General features: G+C 43.8%; 1 protein-coding gene across 1 annotated transcript; it reads right to left on the reverse strand.

Annotated features, from left to right (window-relative positions):
- Nucleotides 1-374: 374 nt before the first annotated feature.
- LOC134400819 (fructose-1,6-bisphosphatase isozyme 2) lies at nucleotides 375-21,830 on the reverse strand. The gene is made up of 7 exons (XM_063129419.1): nucleotides 21,435-21,830; nucleotides 16,062-16,224; nucleotides 14,013-14,105; nucleotides 10,831-10,971; nucleotides 6,999-7,136; nucleotides 1,040-1,159; nucleotides 375-699 (listed from the first exon to the last, which is right to left on the reverse strand). The coding sequence occupies exons 1-7, from the start codon at nucleotides 21,605-21,607 to the stop codon at nucleotides 505-507; spliced, it is 1,023 nt and encodes a 340-aa protein (XP_062985489.1). The 5' UTR covers nucleotides 21,608-21,830; the 3' UTR covers nucleotides 375-504.
- Nucleotides 21,831-24,061: the final 2,231 nt, after the last annotated feature.

A 24,061-nucleotide genomic window follows, 5' to 3' on the forward strand; every position in this document is an offset into this window, starting at 1 on the left:
AAAACACAACACAAGAGAAGCAATCTTAATCTGAGCAAAGCTGGATCGTGTCAGCAGTGCAAAAGTCCATTCGATGTGGTCTCTCAGCCAAGGACAATTGTGTTCTTGTTTTGATCAACTAGCCACTGCAAATAACATTATGTCACTGGTCACAAGACTGGTGGCAGTATGTGGCTGAATGGAAAAGAAATACCTGCAGCAGCCAAATCAGCTGGACTGAAGTTAGATGTAGCTTTGAACCTCGACATTAAAATCATTTGTCTGAGAAAAGAAGGTGGATGGCAGACTACCACCCTAATTGCCACCCAATCTTTTCTTGTATTACAGAAATGAGACTATCCGTTTTGTATTTTGCACTAGCAGAAAAGAAACCATTTTATAAAAAATAAAATAAAGCCTTTTTCTATTGCTGTCAACATGGTAGAGCCTCTCCCCACTTTTCAACATCATTCTTTCCCCAGTTTACAGTGAAAAGGCAGGTGGATGGGAAACATCTGAGGGCCATTAGCTGCTTTTCTGGTGTTTCTGCACGATGGCAAGGTACTCTTGAACATCCTCCGGAGAACCAACAACAAAAGGGACTCTTTGATGGATAGACTCTGGCTTCACGTCCAGCACTGCCTCTGTCCCGGTGGTAGCGATCCCTCCTGCCTGCTCAATAATGAAAGCAATGGGATTGCACTCATAGAGGAGCCGGAGCTAAAACAAAAGAGAAAAGCATTTATTGATGTGTATTAGTGCAAGTGCAAATCTGTGCAATTCCCCCACCCCCAAGAATAAAAAAAACAGTGTGCAAGCCCACAAGACTAGGAAAAAGCCGTTCTATTGCAGGATCTACAGGTTAGATTCATACAAATCCAAACTCATTTGAATCCATTGTGGATTTTTCTGACATTCCTAGCTAGACTTCACTTCATCTGATACATCTGATGAAGTAGATTCTATTCCATGAAAGCCATAATAAATCTATTAGTCTCTAAGAAACGTAAGAGTCTTTTGGTTGTTTATACATAACAAGCTTAAGATGAGAAAGAGTTACCTTTCCTTTCGGACTCTTCTGGTTAGCTGGATACAAGAAGATCCCACCATAGACCAGGGTACGGTGAACATCAGCCACCATAGAACCTACATATCTGGCTCCATAGGGAGAAGTGCCTTCCTGTGGAACAGAAAGGTAGATGTATCAGACAGTGTTTGTTCATTTCTATTCTGCAGTGCACACCCAGAAGCTAGAATGACAAATCGCTCACAAGGAAAAACCCAAAAGCTTTCACATGATTTCTACCTACAGCACTATACACCCATGAAAGGGCTGCTCCTGACATGAGGCAATGGTTTGGATTTAAAGTGCATTAGAAACAGTTAGGTTATGATGGTGCGGGTGTCATTACATCCTTGCTCAAAGATCGACCTATACCTTTCAATGTTCTCAGTTACCAATAGAGGATGAAGCTGCTGCATTTCCACCAGTTCACCTCATCCAGCCTGCCTGTTGTGGGACAGCATTAGAACCCTACAGCAGCAGGAGGCAGCCTGGTGCCTTCCAGCTGTTTTGGACTACAACTCCCATAAGCCCCCTGCAAGTATGGCCAAAGGGCAGCAATGATGGGAGTTGTAGTCCAAAACATCTAGAGGGCATTGGGTTGACTACCCCTGGCCAACAAGGAAGAGAATGGACAAGGGACCAGAGTTTAAAGCAGCCCAATATTGGCCTATTGCCTCGTGAACTTCCATTGAGACCTTAACTTTTCCTTTGCTTGTTTGTCATATGCCAAGCCACGCTCAGAGCTCCAAGTTAGCATTTCATAGATTTCCCTTTCAGATGACAAAGGGAAGAGAGACTGCTTGACAGCTTGGAATGATTCCATTTTCCTTCCCTGAAACTGCTGTGATCATTTGTTTGCTTCTGCCGGGAATCTTAGAAGGGCATAATGTGATGCGTCTCCACAGACCATTTGATGTTTCCAAAGTGCTCCTAGTGAGAGTCATAGATACCCACATTTTGTGGGATCGAGTCTGCAATTTGATAAGCTTGTTGTTTCCCACAATATCATTGTGTTCTCAGCATGATGATCGTGCAGATTTCTCCGGCCAGATTTCTTTTCTATGCAGTGTCTCCATTAGGTTCATTTTTGTTCTGTTGTCTTGCACCTGTGTTCTAAGCAGGAAGCACCAACCACATAACTTTTAAGAAACAATCCTGCCTAGGTACCCGTTTCATTTCCCTTCATATGTTCTCAACAAACCAACATCTGATAACGAAATGGTGCCAGGCAGCTCTTAACAGGAGGCTTTAGGTTGGTTGAGAAACTGGGGTTTACAATGACATCTGGTAAAATTTCATTTCCCTTAGTAGCTTCTTACATAGAAAACTCTCCCTTTTTGGCCATATTACTTCTCTAGTAGCGTCTAGAAACCACTTTTGCAGCTGGCTAAAAGAGGAACTTCCTACAATAGGAAAAAGAGCAGCCAGGCATCTAAAGATTTTGTTTAATCACCATTTTAAGCAATGAACCAGTTAATTGATTCACTGCCCATAATATTTTAAACAATTCCCTAAAAGCTCCATCACACCTTGGAAGAAACGCTGGCTACCGTCACTTCTCCGTGGACACTCAGTTACCTCCTGTTTTCAAACAGGAAGTAAACAAGGTTCATGAGAGCCATTCAGTCCCTCGTTGTGAATACGCTAGGGCTGTGCACGGACCCCCCAATCCACTCTGGATCCCGATCTGCAACTTCTGGATTGGGTCTGCCCCACGTTGATCCGCCTATGCTCCATTCCGCTCTGCTGCACGGCTCCAGATCTGGATTGGAGCTCCGTGTTCCCCATCCCTATAGACGTGCATTGAAAATCAAACGCCTATAACTTTTTTACTTTTAACATTAGAAACCTCAAAATTGGCACCATGAGAGCTTATACTTGTATCCACATTCGTGCCCCGTTTAAAGCAAATCCAAGCATCCAGAGCAAGGTAAGGCCCCCCTCACCACTTACCTGCCTCCATCACGGTCCGGTGGCAGCTTCAACTGAGGCCCAGGCCTCAAATGGGAAGACCAGGCCATGGCTGCATCCTTGTCTTCTGGTTTGAGGCCTGGGCCTCAGTTGAAGCTGCCGCTGGACCGTGACGGAGGCAGGTAAGCCCCCCTCCCCCCTGCCCCCTTACCTGGCTCTGCTGCTGTAACGGAGGTGCCAAGTAAGGACCTCCTCCCCCCTCACCACTTACCTGCCTCCATCACAGTCTGCCGGCAGCTTCAACTGAGGCCCAGGCCTCAAACGGGAAGACCAGGCCATGGCTGCATACTGGTCTTCTGGTTTGAGGCCTGGGCCTCTGTTGAAGCTGCCGCTGGACCGTGACGGAGGCAGGTAAGCCCCCCTCCCCCCTGCCCCCTTACCTGGCTCTGCTGCTGTAACGGAGGTGCCAAGTAAGGCCCTCCTCCCCCCTCACCACTTACCTGCCTCCATCACAGTCCGCCGGCAGCTTCAACTGAGGCCCAGGCCTCAAATGGGAAGACCAGGCCATGGCTGCATCCTTGTCTTCTGGTTTGAGGCCTGGGCCTCAGTTGAAGCTGCCGCTGGACCATGACGGAGGCAGGTAAGCCCCCCTCCCCTCATGCCCCCAATTCTGGCTCTGCCACCGTCGCCACACAGACTGTGGCGGCGGCAGGTAAGCCCTCCTCCCGCCACACTTACCTTTTTTTCAGAGCTTCGGATCGAGGAGAAGGATCCGCTTGGTCTCGAACCACTTCATCTCAATCTGCAGCTCCCCCAACCCGATCTGTCTCTGCCTTTGTTGGAGGTGAATCAGGCCGCTCCGCTATCGGTTCTAAGAACCGAACCGAAGCGGAGCACAGCCATAGAATACGCTGCTTCTCCCACACACAGCAGGAGAGAGCAGCAACTTTGGTTTAAAAAATATTTGGGGTTTTTCTGGTTTTTCTTGTGGCACAAGGAAGACCAGAAGGGGTGAAAGGCATGCGAGAGGCAGACAACGTCATGTGAGCTACCTCTGAGGAATCTGTGAGTGCCCAGTAAAGAGCATGCAATAAAACACTCATCAGATGGAGCTTTAACTTGGGCTACAGATCAGTTGCTTGAAGTGAAGTGTACTCCATGCTCACCACATCAAATTTGACATAGGAGGGTGGAAAAAATACATCTGCATAGTGACCTGCATGGGGTAGAACTTTCAAAGGTCCAAGTTCCAGAGTTTTACCTGGTATAAGCTCCAGCAAATAACTGGGAGAGGATGTTTTAACTATGAGAACTGCAGCTCTAGCTAACTGCAGCTCTAGCAAAAAGCTAGCGTCTGATCAATGTCAACAGGAAGCTTTCTGATTACCACAATGATGGTGATGATTGTGGAATAAGTAGGATTGCCACCTTCCTTCCTATTAGAGATTGTAGAATAAAATCCTGATGCAATGATGGGGAAAGCTGCAAGAGTTTTATTTTTATGTGCTGTGCATATGTTAAATGCACCACTCTTTTTCAGGTAGGTAGTAATCCCATTGGCTACCTTGATGCTCTAACAAGCATTACCAAATAATGCTTCCCAATGTAGCTCAGACTTTAGGTCTTAAAAACGTCTTTTTAAATGTTTTGTACAGGCTAGCCTTCTCCAACCTAGTGCCCTCCAGATGTTTTGGACTTCAGCTTTCATCAGCCAACATGGCCAATGATCAGGAATGCTGGGAATTGTAGCCCAAAACATCTAGAGGGCACAGGGTTGGGGAATGTTGTGTGCACATCTCTGCTTTTATTGAATTCCAGGATATTCCTATGAGCAAATTTTGAAACCAAAATGAATTATCACTGGATTTTGCTGCCTGGTGTTTCTTTCTTTGAAACACAGGTCGTATGAGATATAGCAATGGCACTTCTCTGTTTTGTTTTGGAGTCTCTTTTCTGTTGTCAATTGCACAAGCAGTTTAGTTTTACAGGTCAGGTTACATTTGGTTAGGTCACGTTCTCACCTGTCCAAATATACCCAGATAACAAAAAGTAAAAAGCAGGGGAAAAGAAGTTCCTGTATTCTATTTGTCTACTGACTTTGTGAAATCTGTGCCAAGCAGTTCAGCTTTTCATGCAATCAAAACTATTTCTATTTTTTCAAGAAACTATGTAAATTGTTGTAATGCATCAGATAAATTAATCTGCAGATCTTAAAACCACTTATTTATTCTGCATACGCCCAAACTGGTCTCAGTGGTTAAACTATGGATAAACTCATAATGATTTCAGTGTGAAAAAAAAAAATTAATAGAAAAGAAGGAAGGAATCTTGAAAATACGACCATAGGAGTATGTTAAAGGGACAACCTCAGTTCAGAATTAACAGAAATCTTGCAGTTCTCTCATAGTGAAGGGATTGGTGTGCTCTGACACCTTTCTCTGTGATCCACCCAATGTATGCTAAACATTTGCACATTCTCATTTCAAAACTCTTGACCTTGCAGCCAATACATGCAATCAACAATTGTGTATATGCTAATTGCCATCACTTCTAACTGGCAAGACATGATGATTCTGTACTTTGATGTTAATGTCACATGCAGTGCAATCCTACACATGTTTGCTCAGAAGTCCCACTGCTCCAATGAGGCTTAGTCTCAAGTAAGTACATATAGGATTACAGCCTTATTGACTTGGAGGTTTAACCCACCTGATCCCAACCAAGTTTAAATGTAGGGGGTGGGCAAGGGAACCCCTGGAAAGGGGCCTGGGTGTGTACACTGGGTTGCTAAAGGATGACCAGTGGTGTATTGGTAAATATTGAAGTGCAGATGCTCATCATGACAATTCCCATAACTACACTCCCAAGGAGAGCTTGAAAATTCAGGCAGCTGGGTTCAGCCATGTTCTAGCAGTTCTCATCTGTACCAGGAGAAGATCTTATATAAGGCTATTGGGCCTTAACTGGCCATTCAAAATGCTTCCTATTACAACAGGGACAGCTCACAGTTCTATATTGTTGCTGGGAAATTGATTCCCTACCTCCCTAGCCCCCAGCTACTGTGAGACTGGAGTTAAGTTCAGAGGGAACAGAAAATTCTGAAGTGGGTGGCAGATGACCTCAGTGTCCCGGTAATCAAAAAATGCTCCACTACACCCCAGAGGGTGACATAGCAAGAACAGAACAGAACTCCAGCAGGAGATAAGACTGAAGACTGAATGAGATGATAAGTTAAGTGAATATATGCTTTTAATGCGACTTGTTTTTGCTTTTAAAAAATAACAACTATAGGGGAATCCACGAAGGACTAGAAACACAGTGCATGGGAAGAGGAATTTTACCTTATTTCACAGCTGTGAGGAACATTCCCCTACCCCTCCAAAACTTCCAATGCACCACTGTGTTAGTTTTCCTTCAGGGGTAAATAGCACCCTGGACTGGGATTGTGGCAAAAGAGGAAAGGGTTAGATTCTCTTCTGACATGCCACAGTCTTATTTTAAACATGTTTTAAAACATAAACAAAACACATTAAATGCATTGAAAGTATCGTTTAGTTTGGTCCTGAGGGTCAAAACAGGTAACTTCTAATTGTGTCAGAACTACTTTAAGAGAACTAGTGAGAACATGACCTTGGTGGTGTGCTAGTCACAGAAATGTAGTTCTATGTGGTTGTGGTTCCATATCGCAAGGTTAACATATTGAAGTTTGAGGAGCATTGACTTGAATCTACTTGAGGCCTAGCGAAGTAAAGACATTACATTGGTTTGTGTTGGGTACACTTTTGAATACACTTTCCATATTCCTGATGTTTGAGGGAACATCAGAAAAACATTTTATGGTGTGTGTACCTATCTTACTGCTAAATAAGACTGCATCGCTAAGAGTTAATGAACATGGTTGTAATAAGAATTTTGGTGTAGTTTAAGTGTATTGAGTGTATATACAAAATATGCTACTGTATGTATAGTGATGATGATATTGGTTGAATTGAACAAATGGCAATAACACCAGTGATTAAAGCAGCAGCAAAATAATAATTACCTCAGGAAATTTCTTCTTTTGTAAATATTCTGTCACTGCAGGATCAAAGTACTTGGCATAACCCTCATTAAGGCTGTAGATTTCCCCCTTCTTCTTGATTTTCACATCTTTTTCCACCAAAATGAACTCACCAAGAGCCTGCAGAATAGTTAATTGATGTCACAATTAATAAATGTTGCATGGTCACTTCCTTCACATTTGGAGGCCTATTCACAGATTACTACTGCCGTGTATTGTTACATGTTCCCCACGCCTCAAAGGAGTGAAAAGCCCACTATGAAGTACTACAAAGTTCGGTTGCAATTCTAACCTATTTGCCTGGGAGTAAGACCCATGAAAACACTGAGACTTACTTCCAAATAAATATGCATAGGACTGCACTGTTACCTGCCTTTGGATAATAGAGTCCTCGGGGCTGGGGTTCTACATGAAAACAGAATGAGATGCATGTTTGGGTAATATTTGGATTTTAATAAAACCAGCTTTGGTCTGCCAGGGACACATGAAGCAAGAACAGCAGAGTATACCATGGAGGAACCCCCACTTTTCACAGGTCACACAGCACTTGAAATCCACATACTTCCAGGTTGAGTGGGCAGAATAGAACTGAACATCAACAACCTGGATGGTTTTGTTCAGCCAGTGGGAGAGGCTTGTTTGCCACCCCTGTCCAGGCTCCCCTGCTTCAGTTCTGAAAAACTGAGTTAAACCCCTTTAGCTTAACCCCACACCTCTCTCCTCTCATCCACCATTTGGCATTGCCAAAGATTAAGTGTTATTATGAATGGGAAACACAAACTGCAAACTAGGAACGGCTAAATTTCCTACTGCAGGATCCCGACTGGATGAAAGAGCGCTACTGTGCTTTGATGAATTTAAAACAAGCAGAAGTAAGGGGGAGTAAAGCAGCCCCCGGTATCTCGACTGGCTAAAAGAGCGCTACTGCGCTTTGATGAATTAAAAATGGAAACAGTAGTAAGAGCAAGTAAAGCAGCTACTGCTGTAATGAATGGAAAAACTGGGCTGCAGTTTGTGAATGGTGAAAAGCCCATAATGGAGAAAAGAGGGAAGGGAGGCAAGGCCACGTCACTGGCAAGTTACAGCCAAGACACAGAGGCCCACCCAGGATTTAATGCAGGAGGGATGGGACACACTTTTGTGGAACCACTCCGGAGCCGCTTTTAAGGGGGGAAATGGAGTAAAAGGTGTTTCAGAAACTGTGCCTTTTCCAGAGGGAAGTGGCAGCATTGCTGTGAACTAGCAACAATGTCATGTGCTGAAAATAACTTCAAAGTGCTCCTCCTTCACGCTAAATCATTTGTGAAGATTGGCCCCTGGAAACTTAGGGTGTCATTGTCATATGTGTTTTACTTATAAAAATACAAACATTTTCAATCCGATGCAGAGGCATGTCTGTTTGCTTTTGCTGTGCTGTTTGTATATTTGTAGCTAAAACCCATATTACAAAGGCACTGTATGCCTCCAGGAGTCTATTATCCAAAGGTAATGCATCCCTAGACCCCAAGGGGCTTCACTTTCACCCCCTTCACAGCTCAAAGCTGTTTCATATTCAAACTGTAAAACTGTCTTGGGAAAATTCCTTGGGGAAATTCCTTCACAAAAGAAGTACAGACTTCCGGGGAAGTGTGTGGACAACATACGATAAATGGATGTGCCAAAAGCCGGCGTTTTCTTGCAGCAAGTTGGACTAAGGCTGAACTGGGGTTCCACACACCCCTTCTTGCATATACTATGCCGATCTGCTTGTAACAGGGGTGGGGAACCCCTCTTCCAGCCCAAGGGCCAAATTCCATTTCGAAGACGCTCTGAGGGGTCACAGTCCAGTGGTGGGTGTGGCCAAAGGCAAAGGGGTGGAGCCAATAATACAAAAGGGCATATTGTATATTTGTGATCTTAATGCTAGTAACTAAGCCTTAGGAAAGGCATTTCAACCATTCAGAATAGGACAGGGGGAGGGACTGTGCAAAAGCCAGGAAACCACCAAACGATTGGTGGTGAGGGAAAGAAAGCAGGCAGGTAAAGGGGGCATGTGTAACTGGGAAAACCCGGAGGGGATGGATTGGGACTCCAGGAGGCCTGGATTTGACCTTTAGGCCTGAGGTTCCCCAAAAAATGTATCCAAAAAATAGAGCGAGCAAGGTCTTTCCATAAAAGGTGCGGTATACAAAGGGCAATGCACTTTGTACAGTATCACCTTATACATAGGCCATTTCTACACCAGCCTGGTGTAGAGACAGAGAGGGGGGAGGATCTTGCCTGATCATGAGATCCTCCCCTTAGTCCACATGCGGGCACGACATCCCAAGAGGAAGGAGGGCGTCACGGCCGCCATTAAAAAAAAATTTTTTTAAAAAAGAAGCTGAGTGCTTGTGCGCTCCAACAAAAGGTGAGGTTTTTTTTAAAAAAAATAAAAAGCCCTGACCCTGCTCCTCCCACCCCCAATTCCTCCGGGCCCAGTTCCTTCCCTCTACTGCTCCCCGCTACTCGTGGGGAGGAGGGAAGAAGCCGGGATGGGCAGCCACACGTCCCGCGGTCTCAGGACGATCCCGAGACCATGGGAAGAATCAGATTTTCCCAGGGAGTACTTATCCCTGGGGAAACCCGTGCTTGTCTCCCCTGCCCCCAGGAGTCCCTGTGCGTCATTTGGACACACAGGAACTCAGCCGTGACCAGCCCTCATTTTCAGGCTGGTGTAGAAACAGCCACAGTTAGAGGTTTATCGCTCAGAAAAAACAGTGATAATTACTTCCACTTTTGAGACCTTTGACCTCCTAAAGTGCATCCTCCTGGAGATTTTCAAAGAAATGGCATATGAATCATATAATTTGGGTGAATGTGCTGGGAGTTTTCAGCCTGCATGCCAATCCACCCTGCAAATGGGAGTGACGGAAGAACATGCGTGAGCAAATAGCAAGGCAGCCTGCACAGTATGACTCGTGGTCTTAGTATTGGAGGAAAGGCTCCTGCCTTGAGCAGATAACTCCTGTAATTCTTGCACGGCTGGCTTAGTGCTAAAGCCCCAAGCTAAAGTAGCAGAAAGTTATCAGAGAAATTAAGCTCACACCATCATTTCCAGAATAAACAGAAGGCACTGTGCAAAGAGGAGCTCACAGGATTTGTTCAGAGGGGCAAATTATATTACCATGACTCTAGCTAGACTGTGAGAAAACAAGGGAGTTAATTCCTATGCTAAATATACTTAAATATACTTAAAAGGGCCTGTGCCAAATTTATATATGAACATTTTTGTTGTGAAAAAAATAGTTTGCTTGAAGCATTCTTCAGCTGCTATTGAGATCCGAGCACTACATGAGGAGCTTTTCCACTACATAAACACTAAGTGGCACTGAACTATAGCAGAATAGCACAAATACACCACAAGAAATTGCCCTTTCTTTTGCCAGTCAGAAATAATACTCCATTTTCCCTGCTCTTAAAAAAAAACAAAAAAAACACCTCATGGAAAGTGCTGTTAAGAAACAGAAATAAAACTAGAGGGCTGTGATGTCATCTAAATAACTCGTAAACAACCTTGACTAGGGAATGACAAATGCACAACAAATGCCTCAGGTAGAAAAACTAAAAACTTAGCTAAGCAGGAATCATACTGCCTGCCACAATTTGATCTCGTGATATGATTATGTCACAAATCCAATTAAGAGTGAGGGAAGGAAGCACTGTTCTCACTCAGAATAGGTACCAGGGAGGGAACTACATAGTAAAACCTTTCTTCCCAGGAATGGTTTTCATACAGGATATGAGGCAGCAAGAGAAGATGGATTAATATTGCTAATGAGTATTTGTACAGTACCGGATCCAGCATGAAGCAGTCCACTCCTTGCCCTGTCGAAAGAGCCACCAGTGTAGCACTGCCATACAAGGCATAGCCTGCTGCAACAATGTTCCGTCCAGGTTGTAAGGCATCTTTTTCAGAAGGCTCATCTTCTGATGTCTATGGGGAAAATAATTACAGTATCCATATCTCAAAACTTTTGTTATGATAGCATACATTTGATGAAAGGGAATGTTACATGAGTATACCTACTTACATGTGAGTAAATCCTACTGAATTCAATGGGATTTACTTTTTAGTTGACATCACAGGATTGTACAATTAATGTCTCAAACTGTGGATTATTCATGTCATTTTGTGCCTCTAACGGGGCAGTTAAGTTTGTACTCAATAGACTCACATCAAGCATAGCTGGTTAGACGTTCTTGAGAAGCTTAGAGACTCCTTGTCTGCCACTCAACTAGCCTATTGAAACAGGATTGTTATGTTCTTAGTAAATAAACCCAGTACAAAAGTGGTCTGACCTTCTAACCACTACATCACAATAACTAAGAGCCAGTGTGGTATCAGTTTTGTACTGTGTCTATGAACACGATAATCCTATTTCAGTATAGGTTTGAATTAACTATCAATAATTATCTGACACTGGGGGCAGGGGGATTTTTTCCATACCAAAATAAATATTTGTGCTAGAATGGAGAATTTCCCCCTAACTTTTCCAGACAGTAATAGCTGCCCATGTGAACGATCTAAAGTGGCTTCCATTTAGTCATCATTGTGTAAAACAGTCTTCTGAGAGTTATTTGCTAATACAGGCAGTAATATACTTATTCACAAGTAAGATTTAAGATTATCTGTCATCTCCGGAACTTTCTCCTGATGTTCACGATCGTATCTCGGCATGTCTTTCAGATATCTCAGCTTGGCTGCTTCATCGTCGCTTGAAGCTTAACATGGCAAAGACTGAATTGCTTGTTTTTCCTCCTAAACCTTCTCCTCATCTCTCATTCTCTCTTACTGTCAATGATGTTACGCTTACTCCGGTCAAGGAAGCTCGTAGCCTTGGCTTTATCTTCGACTCCTCGCTCTCCTTTATTCCTCATATTGAGGCAGTAGCTAAATCTTGTCGATTTTTCCTGTATAATATTGCCAGGATTCGATCATTTTTGTCTGTCTCTTCTGCCAAGACGCTTGTTCATGCACTGGTTATTTCACGGTTGGACTACTGCAACCTTCTTCTCTCTGGCCTTCCTTCTTCTCACATCAGCCCGTTGGTTTCTGTTCACCACTCTGCCGCAAAGATCATCTTCTTAGCACGCCGCTCCGACCATGTTACTCCGCTTCTGAAATCTCTTCATTGGCTTCCAATTCACTTCAGAATCCATTATAAACTTCTCCTGTTAACCTTCAAAGCTTTTCACGGTCTAGCTCCTTCCTATCTCTCCTCTCTCATCTCACACTATTGCCCCGCTCGTGCTCTTCGCTCCTCTGATGCCATGTTTCTCGCCTGCCCAAGGGCCTCTACTTCCCTTGCTCGGCTTCGTCCATTTTCGTCTGCTGCCCCTTACGCCTGGAACGCTCTTCCTGAACATTTGAGAACTACAAGTTCAACCACAGCTTTTAAAGCTCAACTAAAAACTTTTCTTTTTCCTAAAGCTTTTAAAACTTGATGTTGTGCAGACTTCTACTGTTACTTTCTACTGTTAGTTTTTCCCTACCCTGTGCCTGCTTACCCTTCCCTGTACCTGTTGGCATTCTCTTCCCCTCCTTATTGTTTTACTATGATTTTATTAGATTGTAAGCCTATGCGGCAGAGTCTTGCTATTTACTGTTTTACTCTGTACAGCACCATGTACATTGATGGTGCTATATAAATAAATAATAATAATAATAATAATAAGATTAGAGATGAAGTTCTGCTGACTGATAGTCATGTTACTATTTGTTAAAGATTATAGAGGGTTAATTTTATATGAATGCCATATTTAAGCTTTTTAGCAGTCTGATACTCTCCTAGTGAATCTATTACTGTGGAGCCCTAATGTGGCGAAAGACAGTCATGGCTAAGCCCCAAAGCAATGGGACTTCTGTGGGGCTGTTTTCAATTGGACTGCACTAAACCAGATGTTATGTGGGAGATCTGTGGTCAGGACAAACAATATTAACACCAGCCACAGGGAGTTGTGGCATGATGCAGTTAACACTCTCCATACCATATTTCTGATCCAAATCACTCACTCCACCAAATCAGAAAATATAGAGATACCCCGTGGGTACCTGAACATTCCCCTCAATTTAGGGCAAAAGGAAGATCAGGGGAACAATTTGGATTGAGACAATCATATGGGGTAAAGGGTTAAGTCTCCCTTCTCCTGTACCAAGACCCCTATCTTTGATTCCCTAGATCAGGCTTCCCCAACCTGGTGTCCTCTGGATGTTTTAGACTACAGCACCTACCAGTCCCAGACAGCATCCCAATGCTCTACATGCAGAAGAACCCAGTTTTAATCCTTCACATCTCCAAGATAGGTATGTATGTATGTATGTATGTATGTATGTATGACATTTAGATCTTACCATTCTTTTCCTCCTGCAAGGAAATCAAGGTAGCTTACATGATTCTCCTCCTCTCCATTTTATCCTCACAACAACTCTGTGAGAATCAGTGACTGGCCCAAATTCACCCAGTGAGCTTCATGGCTGAGTGGGGACTAGAACTGGGATCTCCCAAGTCCCAGTCCACCACAGTGGCTCTTAATTAATAGGATCAGGTAGCAGGTGATGGGAAAGAGACCCTGCCAGCCAGAGCAGACATTGGGCCTGTTCAGACAACACACTAAGGCCGCTAATCCTTTTTCAGCAAATGGTTAGTGAGTGTGTTTAAACCATGGTTATGTAGAAACCATGGTTAGGAATGGTTCACACAACATCCTAAGTTATGGCTCACATGACACACTAAGCCATAATGTTTAGCTCAAAATGCTTAACCACTGTGGCTTAGCATGTCATCTGAACAGGGTCATTAATGGGCTAGATGAGCAAATAGCTGATCTCAAATTAGGCTGTACCCTATGTCAGATGGGTACACTGAAGCACCTGTTGTTATTAGCTGTAAATGAAAAAGTAGTAAGACACTACCAGAAAATAATTTGTTCTTTCTTGAGAAATTACGTGTTCTTTTCTTCCTTCTATCAGCTTACCTTCTTGTAGATAGCAAAGATTGTTCCTATCGAAGCTAAACAGTCTATATTGGAAGAGCCATCTAGTGGATCGAAACACACCACATATTTACCCTGAAAAAGGAGAAACAAAAGCAGCCTTGGACAATACATTCCTAGGATTTTCACCAAACACTGTTTGTTTGTCAGGAACCCTTTCTAACTTCCAGAAGCTGTCCCAACAAAACACAACCTGACACATCTGCTTGGTGAACTATGCATCATTATTATCATTTAAGTAGCACCATAATTGACATGTGTCCTACAGAATTATGGATGATGTCATGTAAGAAAATAGAGCAGAATAACCACACCCATAGTGTAAGTAGGGCTATAGTAATCAAGTAATGCAGCTGAACAGTCATGTTGCCATTGCTTCGACTCAAATACAAATACGGCTTATTATATATTAAGGAGAAATATTTAATTGGATTCAAAAATTAAGTGCCTTTAATTAAAAACAACAACACTTATGCATATCATACTATGAACACATTGGTATAACTTTAATGTCCAGTAAAGACTATGCATTGTAGTTCTCTGAGGAGCAGCATACTCTAATTCAGAGGTGAAGAACCTCAGACTTGTGGGCCAAATCCAGCCCACTTCAGTTGCAATCTGGATCTCCAGGGTTTTCCAGATGGCCCCTCCCCCTCCCTTCCCCTGGCCCTGACCCCTTCCCCTGACCCCACCTGGGGGATGTCTATACATCTTCTTTGCCCTGCGGTGGCTGCGTGGTGGCTCTGTGTTGGTTATATGATGCAGCTGCTGACTCACAGCCACCGTGGGGCTTTTCCCTAGAGCAGCGCATTAAAAACATCAGTGACTTACCCTTCCAAGTGAGGCCACCACTCACTTCTAAAAGGTTGAAATACCTCTGCTAAGGCTCAGTCACTGGCAGGTAGAGCTTAAAGCTACAGTGGCCCCATTCAGAAGATGCTTTAACCATGGTTGTTAAGCCAGAAAGCCAGGCTGTGTTCAGAAGATACCTTAAACCATGGCTTTAACCATGGTGGTTAAGCCAGAAAGCCTTATTCACCGTGGTTAAAACCATGGTTTAAGGTGTCTTCTGAACGGGGCCTATATGCTTTGTCTTTGACCCCACCCATCACCTGAATGCAGGCCATGAGAGCTCCATGGATTCAGGCCTCCAGCTGAAAGAGGTTCTTCTGCTCCGATGCTCTAATGGCTCCGCCTCAGCCACACCAAACTATCATGTTCAGGATTGCATCCAACAGTGGCTTGGCACTAGCAGAAAGCATTCCCCTTCATGCAATGCGAGTCACCCAATGTTCACCTAATCCCCACTAACTACTGCAACCGTCTGTGTCGCGTCCCCTCCTGCTACAGAAGGTCTCCCAACCCTCAGGAGGAGCTTTTCAGGAGGACTGCGACAGATTCCGGGGAGGTCTTGGAAATGGGTGAAAAACAAGTGTCCTGCCTTGCACAAGTAGAAATGCTTTCTGCTAGTGCAAAGCCTTCACTGGCTACAATCTACCATATCTCTTTGCACTCACCCTCTGTTCCTTGTTTACTGATGCAATCCTATGTATGTTCAGACAAAAAAGCATCCTACAGCTCCCAAATTTCCCACCAGCCTGCTGGAAGTTATAAGACTTTTTTTTCTGTCTGAACGTGCATAGGAGTGTGCCAGTGGAAGCTGGTGGCTCCAATTTTGGTGGGGCTGTAATTCCATTCTGGGTTTTAGTCAGAGCCAGCCAGAACTCTAAAGGAGCTCTCCAAGATGCTGAACCGTATCCCCAGAAAGAGTTCTGCACCTTGGATAGCTACTTTGGGGTTCTGGCTGGTTCTGATGAAAACAGATAATAGAATCACAGCCCCATGGAAATCATAGCTGGATTGTGCCCGTCACCGTCCTCCTCATTCTGGTATGCACAGCATGTTTAGCTTTCTCTCAGGTATGCTTATAATGTAGAAGATAACATCTTTTTCTCCAGCAGTGCAATGATGCCCTCTGCTGCTAAATGAAAGGCTAGCCCCCCTTCCCAACCAGACTGAATGTCTACAGACCCTCTTTTCTTTGGGAGTGATAATAGCTTCTTTATCCTCCTCTGAGACCAGGACACACGTGCTGTAGGACGACTGTAGCATGTTGATAACCAGAGAATTCGATAACACATCAAGCTTCTTCTGTTCATCACCAGTCACATTCACACTGCCAGCTATTCCAAACCTATGCGTGGGATGGGGAAACATGGTTATTAAGGTCATGAGCAATACCAAAACATTGCACTTGAAGTGATGAGGGCGTGTTTTAAAATACTATGATTTTCTTACTACCTTCTTTTCCTTCTTGGATTTCAAGACTCCAATTAGTATAGGCCTATTGAAAACCATGAAAGTGTTCAGAATTATTCCCTTGTAAGACTAGAATTTCCAAAATCGTTTGCTACTGAAATATGTCAGTGGTAGCCTTTGTTGGAACTCATCTGCTCATGGGACTCAACTGGAAGGTCACCTTCTTCCTAATATCATGTTCTATATTGTTCTTTTGCTTGACAGCCTGCTGGTCACTCCTACAATACACTGATGACAATGGCTAGATCTACACTACTGCTTTATAGTAGTGTAGAAGTGCACTCAGGGCCCTAGGCAAGGCGAGCTACTTGCACCACCACCCCCAATTGCACAGAAGTCCGAACATGTCCGAACGAGTGGAGAGCTGGGACTGGCTCACTTCAATTTGGGACCAAGCCGTCTGGAATTCACCGGGACTTACTTCCGTGCGAACGCAACCTGCTATGCAGCCTGGCGTCCCGATACCCTCCACACGTTTACTCAGGGGAATAAGGCTTCCAAGTAAGGAGGCATAGGCGGATCAGGCCGCACTGATGCCTCCCGGTGCAACGCTTTCTGGGATGCAAGTCCCATTGATCCACGCACGCAGGATCAGGAAGCAGGAGAGATTGCCTTGCGAGGAGTCCACAAGTCCCTAGCTTTCCTGGGGGAAGGGAGAGGGAGTCCTGCTTGCCCGCCTGCCTGGACATCGCGGCCTGTTTGAGGAGAGAGGCGAGGTGACCCGGTGCCCTTTCATCAGGAGTAAGGCAGAGGCTGGATTGGGCCAGGGTTGAGCTCACCACGTGCTTTTTCTTCTTCTTCTGGCTCTGGGAGGGCGGCTTCCAGGCGGAAGTCCGAACATGGAGCCGCCTCCCCCACCCAGCATCCCTGGCTTTGCTTCAGCTGGGTGGGCGCGGGGCGCCATCTCACCCACCCAGGCCCAGCTGAATCCTTGGCTCGGCCCAGCGAACAGCGAACAATGCGCGTGAGTGCTGCAGCGCCCCGCACCCCTCTTAGCTTGGCGCTCCAGGCGGCCGCCTCAGTAGCCTCTATGGTAGCACCGGTCCTGAGTGCACTGATAACTGTTGGGGGCACATTCCACATACCGCTTTCAAAATGTTTTTCTAAGATATTATTCCACATTATTCAAAATATCGCAACCAATGTAATTGGGTATCCTATGAGGTATAAATGTGCAAGAGGGATATAGTGTTACCATGGTGGGATTGCAATTATTTGACACAAGGTGTAGATCTGGCCTTAGATTCCCAACCTACCTTTTCCAATCACACAACATTGTTGAGTAAGAATGATACATCCAATTGTGTGACTGTGAGCATTTTTACATCAGGCTGCTAATCAGCTGTTAATCCCCTGTATCTACTTTCAGTTTTGTCACAGAATTGAGACCCGAGCACTACACAAAGAGTGTTACCTTTCCTGCTTTTCTGCTGCATGACCTCTAGGTGGCACTGTGCTATAGCAGAATAGTGCAAATACACAAGTGAAAAAAGCAAATACTTTCATAATTAAATACCACATTTTCCCTGCTCTGAAAAACTCACCAAAAGTGCTCTTTAGATACAGAAATGAAATAGAAGGGTCATGACATCGTCTAAATAATCCATGAACAACTGTGAATGATGAGTGCACAATAAATGCCTCATGTAATTACTATATCATATAAATCAACTATTATAGATAAAATTACCCTTTCAGCCAAATCCTATAAAGGTAAGCCCTATTGATTTAGTTTCAGGTAAGTATGCTGAGGAAACTTTAAAACTGCTGAATCACTGTTTACATGAACTGGACTTCAGACTATATTCATGCAAACAACCTTTTGCATGTATGAGCACTATTTATTAAGATAATGCAGTCTTAATAAGTAAAATGCGATGACTAAATTTTATTTAGGAAATTAAAAGAAGGAAAAATCAGGGTAATATCAATACAGCAATTCATCAGCATGATGGATTTATGTTCAACGTGTATAAATGTCTCGCTAAGGCAACCTACTTTACATAAAGCAATCTCTCTACATAAGAGGTTACACTTAGTCTGCATTCTGCTGGATTTAAAGGATGCACAAACATCTGTAAGTGAGCAGTAGCGTGCGTGCAATAAAACGCTCATCTGATGACGCTCACTGTAACATGCCCTGGGATCAACTGATGAAAGGCAGTATACAAATTTTTAAAATAAATTAATAATATTTCCTCCATCTGGAAGTATTCATCATCTTTTAGAGACAAGGACTGTGCAAACTTCATGATGAACATGGGGAGTGGGATTGCGCATGACCTCCACTTGTCCAGTTGAGTATCTGCATAGAGCCTACACATATACTCCTATGTAATGGTCTGAACATGTGGGAATCCTGGAAAAATCAGGTTTCCAATCATGTGGAGAAAGTCCTCCATGTGCAGCCTTTATGCACACATTCAGTTGATTAGACTAGTTCACACATAGCACTAACCCATTATATTGTTGCTCTACCCTCTGTAGCCTGGCATAGAAACCCATGAACTGCCCGTGGTTCTGGGTTTATATGTTAACAACAACCCATAGTTTAAAAAAGCCAGAGTTCACATCCCAACAACAAACTATGGGTTCGCTTTCTGGGTTGTTAGTGGATAACAAACCATGGTTTGTTAACACAGTCGAATTCACACATCACAACAATCCAGAATTCGTCAAACCATACTATATGACATATTAATGTTATGTGTGACCCAGATCAATGTGTTGAGGTGAGTCAATTTCTGAAATCTTGCTTCACCCTCTCTGCACATTTATTATAACATCTGCATAGGTTTACAATTGTCCCAGAACGAAAAAGAGGAGCAATTAGAATAGTATGTAACAAAGGTTCTGCCTAACTTATCCTAATGCAAGAGTGACCCAAAAACAATTATCAGCATATGCTATCCACTAACTACTGGCATGTCAGGTAACAATTAATACAGGACTGTTTTACTCAGTAACTAGTTTGGACATCTTGATTACAGGGGCAGGGAAAGAAATGATAACATAACAATTATAAGAGGAATGGTTTCCAATTGTGCAATCTTAAGCACGTGTATTCAGAAGTAAGATCCATTGACTTCAATGGAACTTACTTTCTACCTACTGTGCGTAGGATTACACCTACGCACAGTAGGATTTCTGTGCGTAGGATTTCTACCTACTGTGCGTAGGAGTACCTTCCTATTTACACTTACCTGGGCCCTACTGACCACAGTGGGATTTATTTCTGAGTAACTATGCATATAGGATTGCACTTTTACAGTGCAATCCTATGCATGTTTAGACAGCATTGTAGAACTCAGCATGTATATAGGATTGCGCCCCTCGTAAATTATTCTCTGAGATGTTCCCAGTTTGTATTGTATCAGTTAGATTGGGAGCAGGAGTGAGGGGAAGTTGTACTATTACAGACAATTGTAACAATTTATGTTATTATATATCTATGAGCTGAAAACAGGACTTGCTTCACTTGGTTTAACATTCAGTCATGGGTTGTCTGACAGGCTTCTGTAGGAGAGCTAACACAAATGGCAAAGTTGGACCAGTTAATAAAGGCAGTGCAGCTCGATTCACTTGGACTGTGCAATTCTAAATGCTTGTTCTGACTGCACTTCTGTTACATTAGAAAGCAAGTAAAGGCTTGACCTTTACATTGATTCATGGGCCATCTTGTCTGACCTTGTTAGTGACAGAAGCTGCACACAAGAAAAGCCGGATATTCCTGTTTCTTTAAGTGGCCGAATTGCACCAACAACATTATTAAAGTAATACTATGTATGTATTGCATGATCCCTGTGATGAAAATAGATTGCTTCCAGGAGAGGTTTTTATCCCCCAGTTGCCCTGCCACATATACTGAATTTTATGGCAGGAGCGGCGTTGAGGTTTGTAACCCTCTGATGTTTTCCCACCGCTGCTTCTGTCTTCTTTTAATCAGAAAAAGTCAATTAAGGAGGCAAAGATGGAACAGCTTCAAAATCTCTTTTGATTGGTAGCACTAAGAACCCTCTGTCTGGAAGCACCTGCAGTTAGCTACAATTCAAAACATGACTTGCCACTGCTATCAGAAGGTAAATAAACATTGACCCTGTTCAGACCACACAGTAAGCCACAGTGGTTAAGCACTGAGCTAAACATAATGGCTTAGCATGTTGTGTGAACCATTCTTAACCATGGTGGCTACATAACCATGGTGTAAACACACTATTTGCTGCAAATGGGTTAGCAGCCTAACCATGGCTTAGCGAGTTGTCTGAACAGGCCCACTGAAAGCATCCTCATTTTCATCTGTGTGTGTGTATGAGATTACTAAAAGGTAGGACCCTGGAACAGTGGTAAGATGCTTTGTTTATGCATCCTTTTCCTTAGTAAAATTTGACCAAACTAGCATCAGTGGGCCACTTGAGAGAGAGTGGGTGAGCAGCTCCTTTACTTTAAGACACATTTCAGCTGTTAGACTAGTCTACTTTCTTCTCAGCCACATGAAATTCCCAAACTGCCATTCTGGTTCAGTAGCTTAGTTTACTGCATGCCAGGGGCGTTGCTAGGCACTTGAAAGATTCAAGCCCCAATCTTTCCACTGGCATTTATGGAAAGGGTGGTGTTTTTTCCAGCTTAACTGCCATGCATAGGGGGATTTGGGGAGGGCAGCATAGTACACAGGAAAGGGAGGGTAACCCTTCCCTCTCCCAATGTGATTCTCCTGGAAATCCACCCACCTCCCACCTGGCAGCTAAGTTTGAGGAAATATCCGATTAGCACCAATGGAAAATATTTCCTACCATACAGGGGTGGTTGGGGGGCACAGGGGCATGTGAAAAGGGGAGCTAAACCCTTTCCTCCCTGTAATTCCCCTTAAAGATTTCCCCTTGCATGACAATTAAGCTGAGGGAAAAGCCCTTCCGTTGATACCAATGGACACTTAGGTCTCCAGGGAATGGATCCAGGCTGTGGAAAATAGATTTGGGGCTTGGGCCCTATGGGCCCCTGCCGCATACTATTTTTAAAAGTATACTTCCCAGCCCCCGCCCTGCCATCAAATGCATTTTCTTCTCCCCCACATTCTGTGCAACTCACATATGGGCGAGGCCTGCCTTTCGGACAGCCGAAGAGATGGCCTTTATGGCGGTGAGCGTCGAGTTCAACAGCTGGGTCAGCTCTCCGGTAGCCCCTTTGACCCGTCGCCCTTTCTCCATGACAAATCGGTTAAGGGTTAACATGTCTGTCTCAAAGGGGCTTCTGTCCGACATCTTGGCTGGAAAATGGGTTCTGTTTTCTTAGCTAGAATTTAGTCTTCTTCCCCCCTCAATGTTGCTGCTCTTCAGTGGCAGTTTTATTTTAAGAAGAAGCTGTTGGCTGGCATGCTGATCATGGTTTAGTAAAAGGTTTCCTTGGCCCACGTGACTTCAATGCTTGGAATAGATGGGCAGTACAATTCCTCTGGATCCTCAAGGCAGCAAAAGAGCAACAGAAGCACTGCTGAACAAATCATCCTTCTCCTTCTGCAGATAAAATGGCAATGGCACACAGACACCGCAAAGCTCTGTTCCCACCATGGAAGAAATCTTAGCTGGGTTACTAGTTGGTTTTTCTAAAATATATATCCAGCCATTTTCCTTCTGTTTGGGGAACATTCCAGGGGTGGGGCTATATGTAAGCAAAATTTACTCTGTGAACAAGGATGGTTCATACCCAGTACAGTGTGATGGCCGTCAACACCATTGACAACTCCATGTTGGTCACCTTGCTTTTCTGGTCTACCAGCTGTGGCTTTACCTGGAAAAAAAACAGACCTAGCCTTCATTACTCATGCCCTAGCTATATCCTGTAACTAGACTGGCTCTTTGCAATGCTTTCCATGTGGGAGTGCCTTTGCAGTCACTTTGAAAACAGAAATTGGTACAAACTACAGTTGTTAGCATTTTGGCTGGAGCTTCATCACTTCTGACTTTTAGACAGATTTTGAAAACTCCCCCCCCCCCCCATCATTATTCATACCAGTGTTTACCTTGCACTGTGTTGATGTTTTTATGCTTATCATTTTTTTATTATTATTTTGGGAGATAGATGTGCACTGGTGACATCCAGCCTGCATCATTGTAAGGCGCTCTACATGGAGTTGACTTTAAAGATGGTTCGGAAACTTCAGCTGGTGCAGGATGCAGTCATCCAAATTTTGATGGGGGCAATGTGGTTGGTTCATGCACCAGTGCCACTGGAAACCACCATATTTCCAAACCCAAGTGTTGGTTTAAACCTTTAAAGCCTTGGCATCGAGTTTCTTGAAGGACTGCCTTCACCTGTGTCAGCCAGGCCCGTTCCACTTGCCTGCCTTTGAGGGCAGTTAGGTTGGCACATACAGTGGGGAGAGCCTTTTCCTCAGTGGCCCACTGCCTCTGCAATGAGTGGCTCTCCATCAGACCCTATTGCTGCTGGTCTTCAGGAAATCCCTGAAGAAGAACCATCTATTTCCTTCAGGAAATCCCTGAAGAAGAACCATCTATTTCCTTTGACCTTTTCCTGATTGTGTTTTAACTGATGTTGTGCATTGGATTTGAGTAGGGTCTGGATGTTTGTCATCACTGCTGGGGGCTGATTGATAGTATTCATTTGTGCCAGTTTTGTTATTGTATGGGATTTTATTAGGTAAGCTGCCTTGAGAGGGCTTTTGCCCTTAAAGGTGGGCTAATTTTTTTAAAAAAATAATAAACAAATAGGGGAAACTTAAAGCTACAGTTGATCAAGGAGGCTGAAGTATAAGAGGGAGAGGCAGAATGAAGGCCAAAGGGGAAGGAATCCATGAGCCAATCTAGCAGTCACATCTACAGATTGCACCCTAAATGTGCCAGGTTTGTGGCATCTAAAAGTATCTACCCCTGGATTATAACTCCCAGCATTGGCCATGCTGGGGCTGATGGGTGTTGAAGTTCAAAACATCTGGAGGGCACCAAGTTAGGGAAGTCTTTTGATGAAGTACCATTTGATGAAGATGGAACACTTACTGATTGATGCTAGGCAGTCACTTGGCTTTTTCCAAAGTGTCTTCCCAGGGCTATTAGGGCAGCTGTGCCATGCTTATCAAGTGGCAAATGAAGAGCTTTCCCAGAGTCTTGAAACTGGCCTAAAGCCTTTCTAAATTTAGCTCAGCAAGAGGAAGGCTAACCTGTGCTGATATTATGATGTCCAAAACGACCAGATTTGCCTGCCTTCTCAATACAGGGGTCTTTCGTATTTCATCACAGTTTCGATCGCAGTACATTATTGTAGAAGGAAGACATGAGGTTAAGAAAGTGGATTCCAGTTTCTGTGTTAACTCCAGTTTGATGGAGCTTGAAGTCCATAACCAATTTCACAGTAATTACCATCTTCGTGATTCACTACCTAGTTGGGACTTGATAGTGAAAAGTACATAAAGTACCCAATAAATTCTTTAGAAAACTCAGTATAGCTTGGTTCAATGGCTAGCAAAGCTGAATTTTAGGTATCTGTAAAGGAAGAATGGTATCTCAGATGAATGGGAAATTTTGCAACCTAAATCCCATTTGTTCTTCTGCATTTTTATGGCTTAGATTTGCAATTTAATGTGCAACCAAAGCCTACAAGCCCCAAGGAGCTGACTCCAGAACAATCTTGCTGAGATCTATGGGACTATTAAAAATAAATGGTTTTCAGCCTCAGCCATTGTATTCACCTCATGTTGGTGA

Source organism: Elgaria multicarinata, chromosome 6, assembly GCF_023053635.1.
Source record: "Elgaria multicarinata webbii isolate HBS135686 ecotype San Diego chromosome 6, rElgMul1.1.pri, whole genome shotgun sequence".
In the NCBI taxonomy this organism is placed as follows: Eukaryota; Metazoa; Chordata; class Lepidosauria; order Squamata; family Anguidae; genus Elgaria; species Elgaria multicarinata.

Excerpts from the sequence above, each read along its gene's own strand:
- LOC134400819 (XM_063129419.1), bottom strand. The coding sequence starts at position 21,607 with ATGTCGGACAGAAGCCCCTTTGAGACAGACATGTTAACCCTTAACCGA. Across the intron at positions 16,225-21,434 it reads AAGGCAGGCCTCGCCCATAT|GTTTGGAATAGCTGGCAGTG; the intron begins GTGAGTTGCACA and ends TCCCACGCATAG. Across the intron at positions 7,137-10,830 it reads ACTGCTTCATGCTGGATCCG|GCTCTTGGTGAGTTCATTTT; the intron begins GTACTGTACAAA and ends ACTATTCTGCAG.